At 44.8% G+C, this 23,226-nt stretch overlaps 1 protein-coding gene across 2 annotated transcripts in view; it reads left to right on the top strand.

Moving 5' to 3' along the window:
* PIAS3 (protein inhibitor of activated STAT 3) overlaps positions 1-23,226 on the top strand; it is a 597,438-nt gene that overhangs the window by 548,022 nt on the left and 26,190 nt on the right. For both annotated transcript variants that reach the window (XM_086945355.1, XM_086945354.1), the window contains exon 12: positions 15,547-15,680. In XM_086945355.1, coding sequence (XP_086801481.1) covers positions 15,547-15,680 — 134 coding nt within the window. The remainder of the gene's footprint in view (positions 1-15,546; positions 15,681-23,226) is intronic.

Consider the following 23,226-nt stretch of genomic DNA (forward strand, 5'->3'; position numbering starts at 1 on the left):
TTTCTTAGGAGGTGGGCATGACAGTGCTTTGGAATCGTCTGACGATACCTCGTCCCCCCTACAAGGACACAACCGTTGTTTAAGTCCAATGGTATTTTTGGAGATCTGAGTAGCTCTGGGGATAGGTCCCCTATGGAACTCGGAGCTCTACTACACTCCGCGGATTTCAAAACCTCCTTATCTTTAATCAGTGCACTTTCCACGCTAGAGGTTTGTTTTTCAATCGCCCCCACTGCCCCAGTTAGATATTTCATCAGGGACATGCTATCTGATTTCAGATCTAGGGGGGCTTTTCCCATGGTCGATTTATTCATTTTCCTTTTCCCCATGATTGTTCAAAGATATAGTCTTCAACAGATCAGGTAAAAATGAAGCCTGAATTATATTAATAGTATAGTAATTATGGCTATAATATCAACGCTCTATTTCCCTTTTGGTATATACATTAACAATAGTAGGGGTACCATTAGAAATTCAGTTTAATCAAACGTACTTGTACCCAGGTATAGCAAGTGGGTACAACCAATGTTCACATGAAGCTTTAAATAAATTCCGTGTTTGGTACAGATGGATTAGTTGTCAGTCTTACTTGAATATCGGCTGCCAGTTGAGGAGAAGCGGAACCAAGAGAGCAGGCCCAGCCCTGCCTCTGACGGCCTTGGACGGTTCCGCCCTTGTCCCGGGCTTCTCCCGGCACGCTCCCACGCAGCGGGTGCACTGACTCGTTAAGTAATGTTAATGTTAGTGGGCGGAGCTCTGGGCAAAGTGCAGGTGTGGGCCAGCAGGGACTCTGGGACTTCGAGTCCGTGCGGTGAGCCGGCAGCGTTCCAATACGCCTCTCGCTCCAAACAATTCAGCAGGTAACAGGAGCACTTTACAGGGACCTTGTTGCCTCACAGACAGACTGACTCCCAATGCGACGCGGCACCCGCGAAGGGGGTGCGGCTAGGTTATTTCAGCTGTTCCGTGGGCGGCGGGCGGAACTCTGGGCCAAGTGCAGGTGTGGGCCAGCAGGGACTCTGGAACTTCGAGTCCGTGCGGTGAGCCGGCAGCGTTCCAATACGCCTCTCGCTCCAAACAATTCATCAGGTAACAGGAGCACTTTACAGGGACCTTGTTGCCTCACAGACAGACTCCCAATTCGACGTGTCACCTACTTAAGGTAGTAAGCAATTGTCACGTCAATCAAAGAATGCAATTACCAGTTGTCCTCGGGAACCACACACGCAAGTGGAAAGAACTCTACTCAGGTTAAGGCATTTTCTGGGTTCACATGTGACCCTCCTGACTCCCCAGCAATGGGAGACAATAAACCAGTTGGGAAGAATAGAGACAAAATAACAAGGAGGAAATCATTTTAAAATACAGAAAAAAGAATCTCATCATGGCTATTACGCACAGGGACATCCAGGGTCAGTTTGACGTCCTACATAGGACAGGCATACCACAAAATGGTCATTGTCGGCACCCACGAAAAAAGGCAGACTACTCCGGACCTAACCACTAGATGGCAGAATAATGCACAGCAAATTGAATCCAGAAAATTCTTCAAGCTACAAAACTACTCCTGCTGGTAACCATTTAGTTCTTGGCACTGCTTTTGGGACTGTGGTCAGGGTGGTCTCAAGAAGGGTTGCCCCTTACAGACCGATCCTGAACGTAGCTTAGTTGAGGTTGTGACCTGTAAAGTTTTAAATATTTTGCCATGAAGCAGTTTCATTTGTAAACATTTGTCAATCAGCACCCTACTTCTCACTCACTAGCATAAGCTTGAACTGGGTGTGTGCCTATATTTTACATTTATTACTAGGTTCTCAAAATATGTACAACTTCTAGTACGTTGAAGTTTAAATCAAAATGGGTTGTTCAAGTAGAAATGCAGTTTTACAGATTCAAATACTGGTGTACATCAAGTATCCAAACTCCTCACCTGAACTGTAGGGAAAAGGGGGACTTTGCGGTCTGTCTTTAAGATGTATATTATGGGGTGCTTTTGGGGCTTTAACTGTCACTCCGAGTTCATCACACAGATGGAATCAAAGACATGAAAAAGAGTTTCAATTCTGTTGTTAACTGCACATCATAAATAGATGCACCTTGGTTGATCAAACTAAAGTGTCATTCTTCCTTGTCCAGCATTTGACGTTTTAGTGCTTTCTCAGCTCAAGGGGTGTGTTGGTTGTGTGTAATACTCAAGAGATAGGAGCTCTAGTGTTTCAACTTAGGCATGAGTGGCTTATCAAGTTCATGTTACTCCTTTGTTTCTTAATTCTAAAGAATCCAAATGATTACTTATGTTGGTCTGTTTCTACTGCTATGAGTTTTAAATGGTGGGGTCTGTAATTGAGTTGCATGCAATTAAGGGTGCAGCACTGAACTATATTTCCAAGCACCTTTTTATTCAGTTGAATGGTCTATTACTACATGTTTTCGAGACCTGTTCTTTGTAACTTTTTTTATTGGAATCCAATACTAGCCTTTTTAAAATATCAAGCATCTGTTGAACATGTCGCAGGCAAGGAATTATTTGCTCGAGGCACATGAAGCTGCAGATGGACATGCTTTCAATACTCCTGCCATCTAGTGTTTTGCCCGAATGTGTGCAAGTTGTTTTTCTTTGAAGAAGTCTTTCAAGTCAAGAGATAGTGACCCCTCTTCTTGGTGATAATGTGCATGGACATCAACTCTATTGTTAGAATGTTTTCTTTCTGCCTTTGGATGTGTATGCCTGCACTGAGTCGAGACCGTTATGGTGATCTGTTTAGTTGATGCTCATCCTCAGTATTGTTTTTGATCTTGTATTCCAACTTGCGTATTGAGATACAAAAAAACGTTATTGCTTGTCGAATTGATACGCTTCAACCGCAGCTCCCATGGCCTTGCTCTTTGGGGTTCCATTTTAATCTGCACCAGGTTCACCAGAGAATGCCCTGCTGGTGATGGAACGGGCTCCTTTTAGTTTCTACATGAACTACCACGCAAAATGCCCCAGGACCGATATCCATCCGGTTTGTAACCTGCGTTTGTCACTAACACAGGGAGGTGCTGTCGATCTTTCTATTCGAAAATGACTCCAAGAGACTGTCAGGCACATCAATGCGAAATGCAGCGGAGCAGTATTAAAGACACTCTCAACTTCTTTGGACTTCAAGAGGATGAAGAGGAAGAAATCCCCGGACCATCAGTTGCAGAGGAAGAGGCGTTCTCTGTTGAGGGCAGTTCCAGCTCCAACCGCGAAATGGAGTTGAAGGCCATATTGCTGGCTCAACAATCCACGAGTGCGGTAGGCCCTGTCCCTCATCCCATCTCAAACAACCTAAGAGACATTCAAAAAGGTCCTCAGACTACCACTGACTTCAGACCATGGTCGGCACTGAAAAACTGATTCAGATGCCCTGTCCTCCGCGCCAAATCACCAGCCAAAGCCGGCAACATAGTCCACTTCAGTTCCGAGTAGACCTTTGATACCAAGCAAACTAGCCCCATTTTTGGCTCTGATTGGACCTTCAGCGCTGAAACAAACACACACCTTGGCTACGAAATCTGATCCTGGCAAGCCTGTGGAACCTATTCTCCACAAATTGCAAGAAAAACAGGATGCTCGCCAAAAGCAGTTACACACCCAACCCCACACATGGCTCATTCTTGTCAAACCTTAGTTTCTGGCTCTACTGCCATCAAAGGGACAACTCTCCTTAGAAGATGCTATTGATGCACCCCCCACCCCCACATTCACCTTCTCCTACACACTGATAGAGAAACCTTAGCCATAACAACTCAAGGGTATTCACACACTTACCCAGGTGGACATGGGATGGGATGGGATTGACCCTTTAAGTACACAAGCACCACCTCCAACCAACCCCTAAACCGCAAATGATGTAGACCCTCCAATGGACACCGATCCAGACTTATACACCGCTCGCCTATCCCCTCACGGTGATTCCACATGATACCAAGAGCTCATTGATAGTCGCTACTTTTCAGGAGGTCGAGCTACTCAAGTAACATCTGGAAAAGGACTCCCTTTTTTAAACACATAGGTCCACACAATACCTACCTATGCTTAAGGGTATGTTACGTCATACAGAAGACATCTTTAAAGACCCTGCTAGTGCCAGAATCTTTACTCCAGGATAGATAAGCAATATAAAGCCGCTCCTCCTGACTCATCTACATCGGGGGACAGATTCCTCCTGACTTGATTATTACCAATGCTTGCAAGCGAGCTAATTCACAAGCTGCCAGTGATGCACCACCTCCTGACAAGGAAAGCAAACTCATTGACGAGGCTGATAAAAGGGTGGCCGCACAATCAGCCAACCATTGGCGTATTGCTAACTCAATGGGTTTGCTTGCCCAAAAAACATTTTGCCTTGCCCAGTGGGACGAAGTGGAGGAACTCCTCCAGTATCTCCCAGAGGAGCACAAGAAAAGGGGTCAGGAGCTTGTCTCTCACAGCAAGCTCATCACCAATACCTCTATTTTTTGTGCCTTAGAGCCTTAGATTCAGCATATACGGCTGCTAGGGGCATCAATACTAGTATCTTGCTGCAGCATCAAGCCTGGTTCCACAAGGCTGGCTTTAAGCCAGAAGTGCAATAAAGTCTTTTAAATGTCGCTTTTTGATGAAGAACATCTTTGAGGTCCCTAGGTTGACCTGGCCCTGGAAAAAATAAAAAAGGAAACGGATACTGCCAAATCTATGGGTGCATTTCAGACTCCTTGTCCTCTTCACTCCTTTTGCCGCTCCACCTACTGAGTGGGTCCGAAAAACACCTCCTCAGATGCTTCTACCTTGTATCAACATAGCCAGGGTCACCACTCCGCTCCCTGAAGTTACTATAGAGGCTCCTATAGGAGCAACAATGCCAAAGGTAGATGTAAAGATGCTTCCCCATGTGGTGTTGCACCCTCCACAAAGCAATGACTTCCTTCTCCTCCCTCCCCCCAAACACTCGACACCTGTCGGGGACGATTACAGGATTCTCTGCCCACATGGCAATCAATACCATCAGACCAGTGGGTGTGGGACATTATGCAACAGGGTTATTGTCTGGAGCTCATTACCACACCCCCAAACATTCCACCTCATTCACAGTTTCTCTCTAAAACACCACACACTACTCAAAGAGGAAGTTCAAGCTCTTTTGCTCAAAGGAGCTATAGAACTCATCCCTTTACAGCATTAAAGGTCAGGCATATACTCCTGTACTTCCTAATCCCCAAAAAGGGCTGATCTCTATGGCCAATCTTATATCTACTGCCCTTAAATCATTACACTGTGTTAGAGTATTTCCATGTGGTCACTCTCCAAGAGATGATCCCACTTCTCCAGCAAGGCGACTCTCTGTCAGCCATAGACTTGAAGGCTGCATACTTTCACATTCCCACACATCGCAAATACCAGAGATTTGTGGTAGCAGGCAAACATTACCAATTCAAAGTCCTCCCGTTCAGAATGACTAGTGCACCTCGAGTATCCATCAAATGCCTAGCAGTGGGAGCAGCAAATCTTCACAGACCAAGCATTCATGTCTTCCCGTATCTCGACGACTGGCTTATCAAAGCCATTACTTTTCCTCTGTGCCAACAACACACTCGGAACACCATAGACTTGCTCCATCAACTAGGCTTTGCCATCAATTGTCAAAAATCTCATCTTCATCTATATCTGGGGGAGATCCTAAACACACAGGTGGGATTAGCCTATCCCACAACAGCAAGAATTAAAAAATTCCAAATGCTACTACGTTTTCAAGCCATTCAACAGTTGACTGTCAAAATTGTCATGCGCCTATCAGCTATGAGGGCCTCATGCATTTCCATAGTGCCAAATGCATGGCTAAACATATGTTCGCGGCAGGAATTTCTAGCATAACAGTGGCTGCAGTCACAGGGTCAATTAGAGAAACTACTGTTGATAGACAACCACTCATCGCTCTCTGCAGTGGTGGACCACAAACAACCTGTTACAAGGGCGGCCATTGTTCAACCCTGTCCCCCACAGGATCCTGGCAACAGACTTGGTACTGACCAGGCTGGGGTGCTCACTTACAGAATCTCACAGTCCCGGGTCTCTGAGACACCAAACACAGGATCTCCACATAAACTACCTAGACCTTCAAGCTGTTTACTTAGCGTTGAAAGCATTCTTACCTCACCTGAGTGGCAAGTATGTTTTAGTCTAGACAGACAATATAACAATCATATACTATTTATAAAAACAGAGGGGCAGATTCTCTAAAGTTATCACGCATATCTCAGACCATTTGGCGTTGAGCTCTACATCTCAGCATTCATCTGTTGACGGAAAACCTCCTGGGAACAGACAACAGTTTTGCAGACTTCCTCAGCAGGATGTGGCAACAAGTACCCGAGTGGGAGCTCCACCCCTGAGTCATCCTCCCTTATTTCCACAAGTGGGGATTTCCACAAAAACATCTGTTTGCAACTACGGACAACGCAAAATTCCCAAACTTTGCCTCCTGGTTCCCACAAGGGTAATGATTTATGGATGAACTGATCAGGGATATTTATCTACGCTTTTCTGCCTCTTACTCCTCTTCCGTTTCTGCTTCGTAAGCTCAGGAAAATATTTCTCACACTCATAATAGTGGCTCACACATTCACAACAGTTGTTCCCCACGAAACGTTTCCCTTCAACATGGACCTTCTCATTCGGACTCATGGAGGAATCTGGAACCAATTCCCAAGGAACTCAACCTAGCAATATGTGTCCTGAAGTAATGGAATTTGGTTGTCTCACCTGAATGTATGACCATTTCCTTGAAAGCCTACTACTAGAGCATGCTATGAAGCTACATGGAAAAGATTAGTCTGTTACTGTCATAATAAGAATAGCAATCCATGTAATGCTACAGTACAAAACATTGTTTGTTACTTCCTGCATCTACAGCTCTCTGGCCTTGCATTCACATCCATACTCTTTCATCTGGCTGCTTATCTGCAAAATAGACAACATCTGTCTTTGTTCAAAGTGCCAATCATCAAAGCCTTTATAGAAGGACTTCGAGAGATTCCACCCCGGGTTCCACCTGCCTGGAATCTTAACATTATTCTCACAAGATTTTGGGTCCATCATTTGAACCACTACATAACTCCTTCCTTCAATTTCTGTCTTGGAAGATTTCTTTTTTAATTGCAGTTATTTCACTGAGACGTGTTGGTGAGCTCCAGGCACTAACCTTAGAAGAGCCTTTCGTACAGCACCACAGAGCTAGGATGGTCCTTCGCACCTACCCCAAAAAAATTCTAAAGGTGGTCTACCATTTTCACCTTAATCAGTTGAGTTACCACTGTTCTTTCCTCAACCAGACTTTATTGCTGAAAGGGCTCTCCATACATTGCATGTTACGAGAGCCCTTATGTACTACATTGATAGAACTAAAGACTTTTGAAAAACCAAACTGCTCTTTTTTGCCTTTTCGCTCCCTTATAAAGGAAAACCCATATTCAAATCGGGCATTGCCAGGTAGATAGTTAAATGCATTCAGACATGTTATGTTAAATCTAAAAGGACTTTACCAAAAAATAAAGCATAAAGCATGCTCTACTTGCAAGATAGTTTATGGCTTTCCTCAGCAATATCCCACTAGCTGATATGTGCAAAGCAGCTACTTGGTCTACACCACACACATTCACTAAACATTTTTGTGCGGATGTTCCAGCACACCAACAAGCTAATGTAGGTCAGGCAGTGCTATGCACACTCTTTCAAACAACTGCAACACCCAAAGGTTAGCCACTGCTTTGTAGGGCAGCACTGCTATACAGTTTATACAAAGCATGTAGATCTACAGCCACACTTGCCTCAAACGGATTATGTTACTTACCCTGTAAATATCTGTTCCTGGCATGTAGTACTATAGATTCACATGTGCCCGCCCTCCTCCCCGGTGACCGTTGCAGTTCCTTTACCTTTTCGTATGCATTGACATCTCTTTACTTACCCTTTCTTTACACCCCATTCTCACGCGCCTGCGGGGGAATAATCGAACAATGGAGTTGATGCCTATGCGCACTTTAACGAAGAAGAGGAGCCACTCTACCTCGTGACTCAAAAGACTGTTTTGAAGAAAAACAACTTGCACACATCTCGACCCAAACCTAGATTGGAAAGTATGCAAAGCATGTGAATCTACACCACTACATGCCAAGAACATATACTTAAAGGATAAGTAACCTAATCCTTAGTATTTTTGTCTAGCCTGGGGTTACAGCCACATTAGTTCACTTTAGCCAAATTGTAGACTGTACTGGTGGTGGCAAGAAAACCTTAAGTGCTGCTCCGGTTCCATCTCTAGACCATTCCAAGGAAAGGGGTATGTATGGATCGACACAGTGCTCTTGTTATAGAGCTGGAAATTTAGGTGCAGCGCATCTGTACGGTCCCTACCTGTTGTAGTGGTGTTGCTCAGGCATTGCACTTGAGTTGAAAGATATTTAATTAGCATTTAGTTTGATTTATATTTAACTGGAAAATCCACCACTGCATTGAGCGATTAGGAGATTTGGGCTGGGTATATCCCACTAGGTTTGAAGAGCCAAACTTACAATGAGTAATATGTTGTGGTTCAATTAATTTTCTTGTACTGCTGTTCAGTCATCTGAGGCCTTTCAGAGAGTGCTGATTTGCAGTTATTCTAACGTAATAAAAAATGGGTTAAAACCTGGTGCTCTATTTTATTTGAAAAATAAATAAACCTGTGGCAATCTAGAAAATATTCTCGACTCTTGGTTAAAATGTGGGTCAAAACAAGTTTACTACAGACCTGATTGCCGATTGCCGCGATCAAGCACCGGACACGAGCAGGAAGGGGAGAAGCGAAGCGGGTTACCGACAGCCGTTGCCACCGCCTGCCGCCTATCACTGAATCCATTTCCCCTGCTCATCGCAAACTACGGGGTCCCCCCACAGCCACGGACTTCGGGCAGGGTAGGTCGGGGCACGGTAACCGCAGGGGATAGCCACGGGGATAGCCGCAGTGGTGTGCAGCGGTGTGCGGCTACATCGGGCGGCCAAGTGGGCGGGGCTCAGCCCCCTAAGTGTTCTACACCGGCTCACGGTGAACGTGACCGCTGCCAAATCACCGCGAATGTGCCTCAATCCACAAGCTGTCGTCCTGCCGATCTGCCATAAAGTTCACCTCCTTGGCAGAAGCCTCCTCGGCAGAAGCAGACGATTGTACTTCTACTACTCTCAGCGGACCTCTCAGCCCTCACAGCCTGCTGATCATTAAAGCAAGGACCAAGGAGTAAAATGGCTTCAGAACTTCAGCAGAATTCGGGAAAAAACAGAAATTGGGATCACTGTGACTACCGTAACGGAAACTCTTTTGAGCCACGCCTTGCCTAGCCTTGCTGAGCAGGATCATCGGATCATCGCTGGAAGAGAGAGGAGTGACGTGTGCAGCCGTACGCAGCCCAGTCAATCGAACGCCGTCCACGGAGGACCAACAGCGCCAAACATCGCAGACTAACCAACCCAGGAAGGGGAAAGGTGAAAGACAAACGCCGCGGTCTGTGCGTCCTGCGATGGCGCACAGAGAGCAAATATACCTCGAACTGTTCGAGCCGCGAATTAGGAGCGGCACAGAGAAGCGGTGGGCGAGTGACTCACACCTCACCTCTCACCCTTATCCCCCGTGTCTTCCATTGGAGCCCAGACCGCGCTGCCTGTAAAAGCCCCTCAAGCGTCCCAGGTCATAGTTGGGGAGACCTAGGGACGCAGTGATTGAGTGGGGCGAGGAAGGAGAACTCCATTCAACCCTCGGTAAGGCAGGCTGGTGGACAGTGCACAACAGAGGTAAGTGAGCAGGAGTGTGCATGATTAAAGCCGGAGCATACTAGTACTATCTGCTTAGTATTTGTTCTCACTGGAAAGTAAGAGAAGCCAGGGCGTACAGTAGGGATAAATTAAGAACTCCCCCAGTATAATTCCAAAAAAGGATATGGGCCCTAAACTAAGGCAGAAATCACAGAAGGAAGCGCAAGATAATAGCCTGGAGACGAGCGAGGTACTGGCAGGATCCAGGTCATGGGAAGAGAGCCATGAAAGTCAGATTTCCCATGAAGACATTACCGAGGGAAGACGTAAGAAAGGGAAATGTAAAAAGGATCTAAAAAGACCCCGCAAGCAAAAAAGGGGTGCACCTCAATATCTACAAAAAAAAGACCACTGCACTCTCTAATTCCGTGAAGGACTTTGTAGGCAAACATTACAAAGTCCAAAATCCAACAGCAATAAACGTGGATTCTGAAGAGGAGTCTCGCCCCGAGAGAACAATAAACACAGAAACAGAAGACGTGCCCCAAGTGGACCAAAGCAAGAGGGGAGCGCAAGAAAAAGACCTGGAGGATGAGATAGAGGACCCTCTGTTAATAAACTTATCACCCCACAGCCAAAGCTCAAAATTGATGGCACTGCGACTCTCTCTTCATCCCCAAAACTGTTTTCCCTCCAATCACCGGGGATCGAAGAGCAAGTGAGAAGGGAAAGCCTTGAGACTAGCTTCATCTGGGGGGCATCCCCCAACCAAGTGCTACAGAGCCACAAGAGTAGAAACGACTCAATTCGGCAGGACCCAGGAAGGACTGGAAGACAAGTAAATCCAGAGAGAAACAGCCCACAAGACCCAGACCTCTCAGCAGCACCTACTTCTTCAATAATGGACTTATTACTAATGTTACAGAAAACTCTACAGGGAATTCTCGAAGTATCATTGTTGAATAATGGGGTATTGAATGCTCAAAAGCAATTTCTAAAAAAGATAGAAGACGAGCTGACTGGAATTAAAGAACAAATGACTACCTTGCTAAGACCAGCAGGACCTTCTCAAATAATTGATCAAAGTATAGGAAGTGAATTGGAAGAGCCTATAGATGTGTATATATCTAGGCGTCCAATGCTGGTAAGAAGGAGGTGTGAACACGTAAGAGCTTGCACCAAAGGCAGGGTAGGCAAAAAGCTTGTCCCACAGGTAGCGACAAAGGAAAAGAAGAAAAAGGAAGCTGGGGGTACACTAAATGTCAGCCCGGCCCTTTGTTCCTACCGGATCTTCGGCAATAGAAGCCATAAGAAAGACACAAAACACACGAAAGAAGAGTCAGAGCTGCAAGGTCCCAAAAGAGAGAGTACTAAAAAACAAAACTATAAAGTAGAGAATAATCCCACCGCCAAAAAGCCAAACGCAGACCCCCCTGAAGCATTGTAATCTGGAGGTAACACCTCAATCACATGAGCTAGAAGTGAGTCAAACGGGGAGGGAAAAGTTCAGACAGATAAACATAGTGTCCCCAGAGAAAGGAAATGAGCGGGGGAACAATAAATGGGTCTACTTAGAACCAGCGGAAGAAGGCCAAAGGGGCAAGAAATCAAGGAAAATAAAGCCCTTAAATAGAAAACAAATTCTGTCGATCTTTTTCAAATGTATTAGCCTGAGTGGGATTGGCACAAAAGATCTGAGACAGGTGGGCTTCATAGAAAGCACGACGGGTAGGGAAGTAACAAAAGTATTATTATACTCGGACCTGGTAAAAAGGCGATTACGAGAGCAGCCAGTGAAATACTCCAAGGGGGAGTAAGGGTGATCACTGAAAAAGACCTAAGGGGCGATGTATTACCAGGAAGGAATTTCCTAAAGTGCCATGCAGGTTTGGGGAAGAGACAGGTGAGGCTAGATAAGGTTAATGAAGAAGTGGGTAGCCGTCTGAAAGTAGTGATAAACAACACTGTAAATGAGGATTGGTGGGGTAACTGGAGTCAAGGCAGTTATCTAGGAGATTCTCTCAGAATGATTTGGACGGAATTGGGGAAGCTGGAGGGCTAAGCGAGATGGAATAGGAGAGAGGGGTGCCGCATACCCTAAACCTCTTATCGTGGAATATAAATGGGTTAGGCAATGATCTAAAAAAAGAACACATAAAGAACCAAGTAAATGAAGTAGCAATTGCCTGCCTACAAGAGACATGGGCTTGCGGCAAAACCCCTATCTTCCAGGGCTACTACCAGTTAAATCGACTGGCCACGAGGCAAAGATTTGGCCGCCCCTCGGGGGGAATCATGACACTTATCTCAACGAGAATAATAAGTAACATAGCATTGCTAAAAGTGAAGTGTAAATGGCTACTGGCCTGCAGGATAAATCATCTGACCCTGGATAAGACATGTGAAAAGATAATTGTCATAAATGTATATATGCAGTGGGACAATGTGGGTGAATATGTAATTGAGATGGGGAACTTCAAACAGGATATAGATGATATTTTTGAAATGTGTACCTCAGACATATTGTTAATTTTAGGGGATTTTAACCATAAGTTACATCCAATGAAGGCAGGTCGCTGGTACACAGAATTATTGGACACCTATGGAATAAGTTATGCCAGTTTTCCAACATGTGTTCCCTCGAAACTGGATTGGGATTTGGTCAACTATCTAGGGGAAAAGGGCCTTTTTTGCTTAAATAGAAGGTTTAATACAGACTGCCCAGCAAAGAAGACCTTTAAAAAAGGATTACAAAACTCCCCAATCGACTGTCTTTATGCCGGCTTGGAACTTCCCCTTAGTGCAGGAATTTAAGGTATATCACAGTGAGGGTAGTGACCATAACCAGCTCTCACTGAGGTTAAAAGGGGGAAGGATGGAACCTAGAGAAAAGGTCATCCCACAAGAAATGGAATATCCAAAACGGGCAACAACAAGATTAACTGATGAGTACCTGGAAAAGCTAAAATTATTCCAACAAAAGATAGAATTTGTAAATGACGAGACGGAAAATCTGGAACGGTATGAGGAGAAAATAGCCCAAGTAGTCCAATGCCTTAGGATAGAATTAAAAAAGGATAAAAGAAAAGGTATAACAAACCGCCAAAGTAAAAAAAGGGAGATAAGGGGAGAAGCTAGAAAGCAAAGGAAAGAATTCAATCAAGAGAGAAAATACCACATTATTATTATGAAAGCTGAGCTTAAAAAGATGGTTCTCGACGCAAAAAAGGAATACAAAGAGAAATGCTGGAGTAAACTGTTAGAATCAATTGAAGATAAGAACTTGAGACAATTTTGGAAATTGATAAAATCAGCATTGACCGCCCCAGCCAGAGACATGATATGCGTCGTAAGTGAGGCAGCCTGGGATAAATACATAAGGGAACTGTATGAAGCTAGATTAGTCTTAGGAGCTAGAGAACCCCCATGCTGGCAGAAAATCTCAGAAGAATTCAAACTAGACTTTACAGAAGACCATGTAGAAGAAACAATCAAGAAGCTGAACCAAACCAGGGCTGCAGGGCCGGATAATCTCCCAGCGATAATACTAAAGTCCCAAACAAAATGGTGGCCAAGATTCCTTTCTCATCTCTTCCAAGTAATTTTAACAGAGGGTAAAATGCCATTAAACTGTAAGGGTGCAATAATCAGACCTATCCACAAAAAGGGTGATACTGGGGAACCTCAAAACTATAGACTGATAAACCTCCTCGATATAGGGGAAAAGGTATTCTCAAAACTAGTCTTAAATAGACTAAATGATTGGGTTGAGAGAACTCAATAATACCTATCGAACAGGGAGGATTCAGAGAGGGACACTCTACAATAGACCACTGCTTGGCAAGGAAGTCGACGGAGCAGAATGGAAAACTCTGTTGCTGCTTTGTGGACTTCCGAGCCGCATTTGACTCGGTGGATAGGGACTGTCTCTGGGAAACATTAGCTAAGAAAAATATCCCAAGAGACCTGTTGATGATATTAAAAGAATTGCACCGGGACAACTGGGCTCAAGTAATTTGGGATACTGAGGGGTCACTGACGCCAAAAATACCTATCGAAAACGGTTTGAGGCAAGGCTGCGTACTGGCCCCTCAGCTATTCTCCATATTTCTATCGTAATTACCGGAGTGTCTTGAAGTGAAGGTTAGCGCCAGCCCAAGAATGAATGGCAAAAAGGTGCTGTGTCTGTTATATGCGGATGATCTCGTAATAGTGAATCAAACAGAAATTGGCCTTCAAAGGAAGTTGAACTCTTAACGAATATTGTACTAAGAAATGTTTTGTGGTAAACCTAGACAAGACGAAAATCCTGTGCTTTGGGAAAGAAGTGATTACGTTTAATTGGTTTTTAGGTGATCTTAAATTAGAATCTGTTAACGAATACCGTTACCTAGGTGTGTGGTTTGACAAAAGGTTAATTTGGCAAACACACCTAGAAGCCCAAAAAGCGAAGGCACAATCTTCAATCGCTGGTCTAAAAATGTTCAACTGTGACTATGGGGATAAGTCACATCTTCCATTGTTAAAAGCTTTCAATGCAATGATTCCACCACAAGTACTCTATGGAGCAGAAATCCTTTATTTTAGCGGTAAGGGAGTCTGGGACCTAAAGGAAGGAAAATGCTTGAAAAACCTCTTATCCCTGCCCCCATCCACAATGGTGCAAGCTATAAGAACAGAAGTGGGGACTATAGCTTGGGGGTACAGTCACAAGTCGCAGCGATTAGATTCTGGAAACGTCTCGAAAATGAACAAAAAGTTGCACATTGGTGTCGGAAAGAAATACAACAAAGTAATTTAAAATGGGCAGAAATGTGCAGGAAGAGAATGATACAGGCCTGCGAAAATATGAAAGTGGATATACGCCGTGATTCCCTAATAGTAGGGTGTTCAAAAAATGAGCTAAAATGTAATGGACAAGCTGCTACTAGAAGTATGGATAGGGGATACCTTGGTAAGAAAATATCGGTGGAATTTATGATGAATGCATGGGCAAAGGAAAACTGGTTCCCCTACTTGGATTTCTTGCCAAACCCATGATTTAGACAAGAGATCCTAAGATTACGCATTGGGATTAACCCATGGTTATCAAATAAAGAATTTAAAACCAAAATGTTGGACCCTAATGGGCGTTGTAAATGCAGGCTGGATACAAAAGGGGATACCGTGCACTTTTTGCTGGATTGTATAAATATTTTAGATCATCGTAAACTTTGGCTGCGCCCAATATTTGTAAAATATGATATAAGAACTAGGGGACAAGCAATTGAGCTGATCACAGAACTACCAAGTATTGACATTGCAATTGCCCTTGGGAAATTTATAAAGGTAGTACAGAGTTTTATAATAAGTCAGAAATAGATTTTAGAGTTTTTAAACTGAATCTTGTCTAGAGATAGCCGGTTTTAGTAATTTTATGATAAGAATCAAATGGAGGAATCAATTGTATGAGCACCCAGCGTTAAATGTCATATGTCTTGGGGAAGATCTTTTTATAACCAAAGGAATAAGATTTTAACTATAAATCTGCATGAGTGATTGTGGGAAATATTTTATCTCAATTAATTGTTATGCATTTGTTTAAAGATTACGATCTAAATAAACATACTTTTTGACTTGACTTGAAAACAAGTTTGTCTCTTTCTTTTAATTTATGATATTTGGTCACTCATGCCATAATATTTTCCATGTTTAAAAGCTTATATCAGAACTGTGCTTCCTGCTGAGGTTTTTTATTTCACTTTACTTTTCCATAGGATGTTAACTGTTGACCATCAGCCTTCTTCTGTGCTTCGTAGTCCTTCCATGACATCCATTGGCAGCGACTACCTATCAAGCCTCTCTACCCCAGATTACCACACGTCTTACCAGGTGCCTTCAGACATGCAAGGTAAAGATGTGCCTGACAAAAACCTGCAGCTGGCCTTTGAAATGTATACCTTTTTAACATTAGGGTGGAAATTTCACTATAGTAAGGTATAGGAAAATGTCATAAAGATGATTAAATGTAAAAAAAAGTCATACATTTTTAATAAAATATTGATGGGAATTAATTTTGTGCTTATTTCAAATCTAGAGTAAACTAAAATGTTAACAGCATATTATCTTAAATGTGTTATAAATAATAATTAAAATATATTTATTTAATTTAAAAATAACCATGAAGAGAAAAAATCCAACTATCATTATACATATTTAAATTAAATGTGTATTACAATTTATTAAGTGACGTCAATAACCATTGAACAAAAAAGTTAAAAGTTTATAATATTATATTTGCATTAACATTTTTAATATAATTTATTAATCATATGATTTTTACAATTAAATGTATATATTTATTTAAAAAGTTAAAAACATATTAATTTAAACAATATTTCCTAGAGTGTTTTGTTTTAAGCCACTGAGTCAGTAATTTTCTATTGGTGTATGCTATAGTGCATGCAAGTACATGTATGTGGTGCTGGATGTGGTGCTCCAAGGCTGGGCTCTGAAGTACAAAAATAGCACTTTGTGAATAGCAATTGTCTTACTCTTGTGTGGGTGATCCTAAAACCTCCTTATTCCTTCCTAAAACTCTCCCACTTTTTCTGGCACTCCCTAGTCCCTCCCACATTTACTATTAACACATAGTACTCCGTATACAGAGACCGTCACACATGTGGAGTGGTCTCCATTCAGAAAAGATATATGAGAGGTACAGGTCCTCATGTAGGTTTGTGAATAGCATTTTGTAGTATAAGAGTAGTACGATTGTTGAACTACCAAACGTGCTAGAAGATTAAATTTGATAACATGCCCTTCGATGGATCTCCTCGTTCTTGGAGGACCGCTTTCAGCGAGTTCAGATGGGAGAGCATACCTCTAAAGCCGGCAGGTTAGGGTGGGGTGTACCTCAAGGTTCAGCTTTGTCCTCCCTCCTATTTAACATTTATCTGCAGCCATTGATTTATTCACTATCCATATTGGACTGTCCCGTTTTTAATTACGCAGACGACACGCAATTGATCGTCCGCATTGATAACACTGCTCCTTCCCAGCTTAATGTCCAGAATATCCTCCGGTTTATCTCTAACTGGATGACCTTTAATTCTCTGAGGTTGAACCCTGATAAGACGGAGGTCCTGGTTTTGTCTGCAGCGGTTTCCCTTGGTCTAGCTGCTGCTGGCCTTTAGAGTTAGGCACAGTGCCCTCGCCAGTATCCGCCGTCAAGAGTTTGGGCATTACACTGGACACTGATCTCTCATTAAAGCAGCAAGTTTCAGCAGTAGTTGGGGGCTGTGTAGGTCTGATGCGGCAACTTCGGAAGGTGGTACATCTGCTGTCTGCTTCAGCTAGACCGTGGTGACCGCACTTATTCTTTCCCGCTTAGACTATGGGAATGCCGTCTATCTAGGGCTTCCTGATGTACTCATCAAAAAATTGCAGGTGGTTATGAATGATGCTGCAAGGTTAATCTATATGCTGCCTAGGAGTGCCCATGCTACCCCAATACTGAAGCAGCTGCATTGGCTCCCAATGAAACAACGTATTGAATTTAAGGCTTTATGTATTACACACAAATCTCAGTATGGTATGGCCCCAGAATATATCAGAGACCGCCTAAAGGCTTATGCACCTAGCCGTTTGCTCCGTTCATCAGACTCTAGTCTTTTAATCTGCCCTCAATTTACGGGAGCTAGACTGGGTGGCCGAACCTTCTCTGTAGTGGCTCCTAAACTCTGGAATAAATTACCAGTGATTCTTCGCAAAGAAACTAGGCTCCTACATTTTAGGAGATCCCTGAAAACTTTACTATTTAGAGAGGCCTATGTCTAGCCTCTTTCCACGGTCTTCGTTCGCCCCTATTATGTTAACATCTTAGCGCTTAGAGACCTTGGGTGATAGGCGCTATATAAGTATAAATATAAATAAATAAATAAAACATGCCCCATTGTGTACATTTTAGAGACACACATACATGTTTCAAATATACATAAAACTGAACATATGTGATTTCCCTTGCTGCATCAGAGATGACTAGACAATTATTAATCACTTGATTCACATCTTTAAAAACAAAATATGACTCGACTGGCAAAAATCAATAGGTGTAGCAAGAATCTTAGGGTATGGGAGTTTTTCATCCTGTAATTTCCTTTAGCTCAACCTGTTTCAGCTTCATATTAAATCTTTTTTACAGCCTTCTTCAAGACATTAGCAGCTTTTAGAGTTGGATTAATAATGCAGCTGTCGCTATACCTTATGTGATCAATCTAAAGAAAAAAGCTTTCTGGAGTACAGCGGGTGGGGGGTTGGCTCCACTCAAATGTTGATGGACAGGAGTACATGTTTTGATTGGCCAGAAGTTTTGTGCTTCCATTTAAAAAAGTACTTACCCTCGAAGAGCTGTAATAATTTATCAAGCTACCAGAGCTTTTGATCAAATATCGCTATTTTGCTACAACAGAGCTTGAACATTAGGTCAAATACAAGCTACTGTAATGATATATACACCTCTTCGATAATTATGGTGCAGCATAGATGGGAGGAGGGTAATCAGGAGGAATGTATTGCTATATTCTAGCCCCAGCAACACCCCTCGTCCATTTCCATCATCAACTTATGAGTGACCTTTACTGTGTTTTTTCTTTCTAATTTCTAGTTTCAAGATTTATGGGCAGGAAAAACTTAATGTTTAATCTCCTTGGCTTACAACAGTTCATTTAATTATGAATTGTAATTTACTTTTTAATTTTTAAAAAGTGTATTCATGTATTTAATTTACTTCAAACGTAACACTTGTATATTTAATTAATTTACTTATTTAATATACTGTAATTTTGAATTACTCTTCCATAATCCTGCAAACTCCTTGCCACAACTTAGCCATACCATTCCATTAACTGGAAACCCCCTTTCGATCTCTTAATGGTACCGTTCCCTGAATCTTAAAAAACCCTACTACCCCTTAACACCATGCCTCACTGAATCCTAAAAAAAACCCAACGGTACACCTCTCTGAACTCTAAAAACCCCTACCCCTTAGTGCTGCCCTCTGAACTGACGCCGGAGGGTACCTTTGTTCCCCTGTTCATCCCTGGTGTTCCCTATTGACCAGAGGGTGGTGATGGGGACTGGGAGGGGTCGCTGGACTCTTTAACTGACCAGCTGAAAGAACCGGACTGGCGAGCGGACCTAGGTGATGATAGTGGTCTGGACACTTCTCCAGACACTGGCTTGCTTTCTCCCCCTGCTGCGGCTACGGAGGAGGGAGCATCCTATGCTGTGGTGGTGAGAAGGGCAGCCGAGGTCTTGGGCCTTGAGCTCCCTACGAGGCCGGTTAGTACTTAACTCCTAACAGAGGTGCTTCAACCTACGGCGTCCACTTCTGAACCTTTTTTGCCGTTTAACAAAGCCCTCACTGACGTCTTCTTGGGCACCTGGTCCAAGCCCAGCACAGGGGCTCCTGTGAATAGGGCGATTGCCCACAGCCTGGCCCCGGGCGACCCAGTGTTCCTAACCGAACATCCTTCCCCCGAGAGCTTGGTGGTCCAAGCCTCTTCTTCATTCCCTTCTGCCCCTCCAGATAGTTAATCCAAGAAGCTGAACCATCTTGGCAAGTGTATGTTCTCTTCCTCCAGCTTGGCGCTGTGGTTCTTTTGGGCCGATACTCTCATACCATCTGGGATACAGTTGCGCAGATGTTGCCTCAGTGCCCTGAGGCGGCCCGGGTTGTTCTCTCTGAGGCAATGGCGGTTGGGAGGGACGCAGCCAAATTCACTACTAGATGTGGACTAGATACCACCAACTCACTGGGCAGAACGATTGCCACATCGGTAGCCATTAGGCGCTACGCCTGGTTGAGGACATCTGTCTTTCCGGGGGATGTCCAGTCAACTTTGATGGCCGTCGTCTTTTTGGCGACAAAGCAGACTCAGCGCTGGACCTCTTTAAAGATTCTTGGGTTACGGCCAGACCTTTGGGCCGCTCTGCGCCTTCTTGCCCACTCCAGTTTGCTTTTTGTCCCTTTCGTGGCTACAGAAGGGGCACTCAATCACGTCCAGCCCAGTCTAGCCACCGATTCATGCAATCTGCCCAGCCTCTCCGTGGCCGATAACGTAGGACCCAGCGACCTCGTGGGTCTGAGAGTCCACCCTTTCCCCCCTGCCTCAGCCTCAAATCTTCTTAGTCCAATGTTTCAGGCACATCAACGGCAGGATTCGCCATCACTTCCTTCACTGGCAATCCATCACGTCAGACAGGTGGGTTTTGCAAGTAGTCTGAAGGGGATGCTCCCTCCCCTTCTAGATTACCCCTACCTCCATGCCACTGTCTTTCGATCGCATGTCTGAGGATCATTTGGCACTTCTTCGCCAGGAAGTTTCAGCTCTCTTGGCCAAGGGAGCTATAGAGAGAGCCCCTGCGCCAGAAGTAGCTCTTGGTTGCTATTCCCAACTACTTTTTGGTGCCCAAGAAGGACAAAGGCCTGCGCCCTATTCTAGATCTCAGGGCCCTCAACCGCTTCCTCCGGTAGGAGAAGTTCAAAATTCTCATGTTTGCTCCGATCCGGTCTGCCCTCAACCCCAAATACTGAATGGTGGCGTTGGACCTGCAGGACACCTATTTCCATATTCCTGTCTTGCCAGCCCACAGAGGCTATTGGCGGTTCACGGTGGGCCACAAGCACTTTCAGTTCACCGTTCTTCCCTTCGGCCTTACCAGTGCCCCTCGGCTGTTCACGAAGGTGGTGGCGATGGGCGCAGCTCAGCTGCACACATCAGGGGTTCCAGTCTTCCATCACCTCAACGACTGGCTGTTGAAGGAGAGTTCGTCCCAGTCGCTGTCCACCTCCAGACTACAGTGGACCTCTTGCACTCGCTGGAGCTCACTATAAATGACGAAGTCACACCAGACTCCCTCTCAGACGCTCCCTTTCATCTGAGTCGTTCTGGACACTGTGCAGTTTCGGGCCTATCCTCCTGAGCATCGAGTCTGGGATATTCGGGTTATGACACCGATGTTTCAGCCTCTTTCCCGGATTTCGGTGAGAGTGACTTCTGAGGCTGCTAAACCTAATGGCCTCCTGCTGGTGGATCATGCCAGATGGCATATGCAGACTCTACAGTGGGACCTGAAGTTCTAGTGGGCGCAGCTTTAGAGGAATCTTTCCGACTACATTCAGATTTCAGAGGGAACTACACAGCAATTTCAGTGGTGGATAACAAACCAAGCTTGGGTCAGAGGCAGATCCCTCTCCCTTCCCCAACCAGATCTAACAGTGGTGACAGATGTGTCACTCCTGGGCTGGGGCGGCCATCTGGGAGAGGCGGAGATCAGAGGCATCTGGTCTCCATATGAACCTGTTGGTGCTCCGGGCGATCTGACTGGCACTGAAGGCATTCCTTCTCTCTCTCAAAGGGAAAGTGGTGCAAGTGTTCCCAGACAGCACCACTTCCATGTGGCACTGCAACAAACAGGGTGGGGTGAGGTCAAGGACCCCATGTCAGGAGGGTGTTCGCCTCTGGACATAGCTGGAACATCAGGACATGACCCTGGTAGAACAACACCTGATGGGTTCTCTGAGTGCCAGGGCAGACAAACTCAGCCGTCGGTGCTTGTCCGATGACGAATGGCGTCTTCATTCGGAGGTGGTGCAAGGTTTCTTTCAGCAGTGGGGAGAGCCTTGGTTAGATCTGTTCGCCACCGAAGAATATCAGCAGTATTGCGCGTTGGAGTTTCGCTCTGCAACGCTTTTAGTCGTGAATGGAACTGCAGCCTCCTGTACGCCTTTCCACCTGTACCACTTCTGCACGAGTGCTCAAGAAGATCAAGTGTGACTGGGCCCAAGTTATTCTTGTGGTTCCAGACAAGGCACGAAGACTCTGGTACCCCGAGATCCTGAGCATGGCCATTGATCCTCCAATCAGACTGCCCCTTTTGGAGGAGCTTCTGTTGCAGCAGCAGGGGACGGTTCTTCACCCAAACCTGTCCATTCTCCACCTCCTTGCATGGAGATTAAGCGGCGACAGTTGACATCTTTTGACCTTCCTCCCGAAGTCTTTAATGTCATCTCGGCAGCGAGGCACTAAATCGGTATACGCCTGTAGATGGAACAAGTTTGTGGCATGGTGCACAGCAAAGGCTGTGCATCCCCTTTCTGCCCCTATTTCAGAGGTCCTCTTGTACATACTTTCTTTGGCCCAGCAGGGTTCTGCTCTGGGCACTTGCAAAGGCTATCTTGCTGCTATCTCTGCTTTTCTTCGGCGGCAAGATCTGCCATCCTTCAAGTCTCCTATTGTAAATAGATTCTTTAAGGGCATTACTCCTCATTTCCTCCATCTCCTTTTATAATACCCCAGCGAGATTTGAATCTTGTTCTAACATATCTTATGTGCACTCGCTTTGAGCCTCTTCATAACTGTATTCTCAGGCTCCTCACTCTGAAAACTGCCTTCCTTGTGGCCATCACCTCTGCTCGCAGGGTGAGTGAGCTGCAAGCTTTGTCTTCTAAGCCTCCTTTCTTCTCTGTGCTACTGGACTAAGTGGCGCTTAGAATGAGGCCTTCGTTTCTTCCTAAAATCGTTACACCATTTCATGTAGGACAATATTATCACCTTGCCCACCTTTTTTCCACTGCCGCACCCTTCAAAGGAGCAAGAGAGATTCCACCGTCTGGACCGTAAACGTGTGCTGTCATTCGACCAATTGACAGCACCAAAGATTTCCAGGTGGACGACCAACTCTTTATTGGATATGTGGGTGCGAAGTAAAGCTGGGCTGTTCAAAAGCGTACCATCTCTCGATGGGTTGTCCTTTGCATAAAGATCTGCTACGCTTTAGTGAAGAAAAATCTTCCAGTGGGGCTGCTTGCTCATTCCACTAGGCTACAGCAGCAACCACTGCATTGGCATGTGGAGTCCCACTCCTTGATATCTGCCAGGTGGCAAAGCGGGCATCTCTGCACCCATTCACCAGACATTACTGCCTGGACAGCCAAGTCTGAACTTGGTTCGCAGACCCTCCTCCGGGGATGGTGTTGCTGGGGTGTCTATTCTAAGGTAAGGAATCTACAACTAACTGTCTCTTTCAGATGAACAAGTTACTTACCTTCGGTAACAATGTATCTGTAAGAGACATAGGTTATTTGCAGATTCTTTTCTGCCCCACCCATCCGCCCCGCTCTGCAAACTGACTTACAGGGATAGGGAGGAACTCCCATACAGGGCCCTAGTTGTGTCGCACCAGTGGCCAGTTTCTTTCATGGCTCTTCGCTTCTGGCATGGAAAGTTATGTCAGAACTGACGTCAGCGCACAGGGGCAGCATCTAAGTAGGCACCACAACGTCATCCCATTGACCACGATGTCGATGACGGACGCGGAGTCGACCAACTCCACCTACCGATGTGCAGGGGTACTGCTAAGAAAAATCTCCGGATCCAGTCTGACGGCTGGGG

The sequence above is a fragment of the Lissotriton vulgaris genome, chromosome 12 (assembly GCF_964263255.1).
Source record: "Lissotriton vulgaris chromosome 12, aLisVul1.2, whole genome shotgun sequence".
In the NCBI taxonomy this organism is placed as follows: Eukaryota; Metazoa; Chordata; class Amphibia; order Caudata; family Salamandridae; genus Lissotriton; species Lissotriton vulgaris.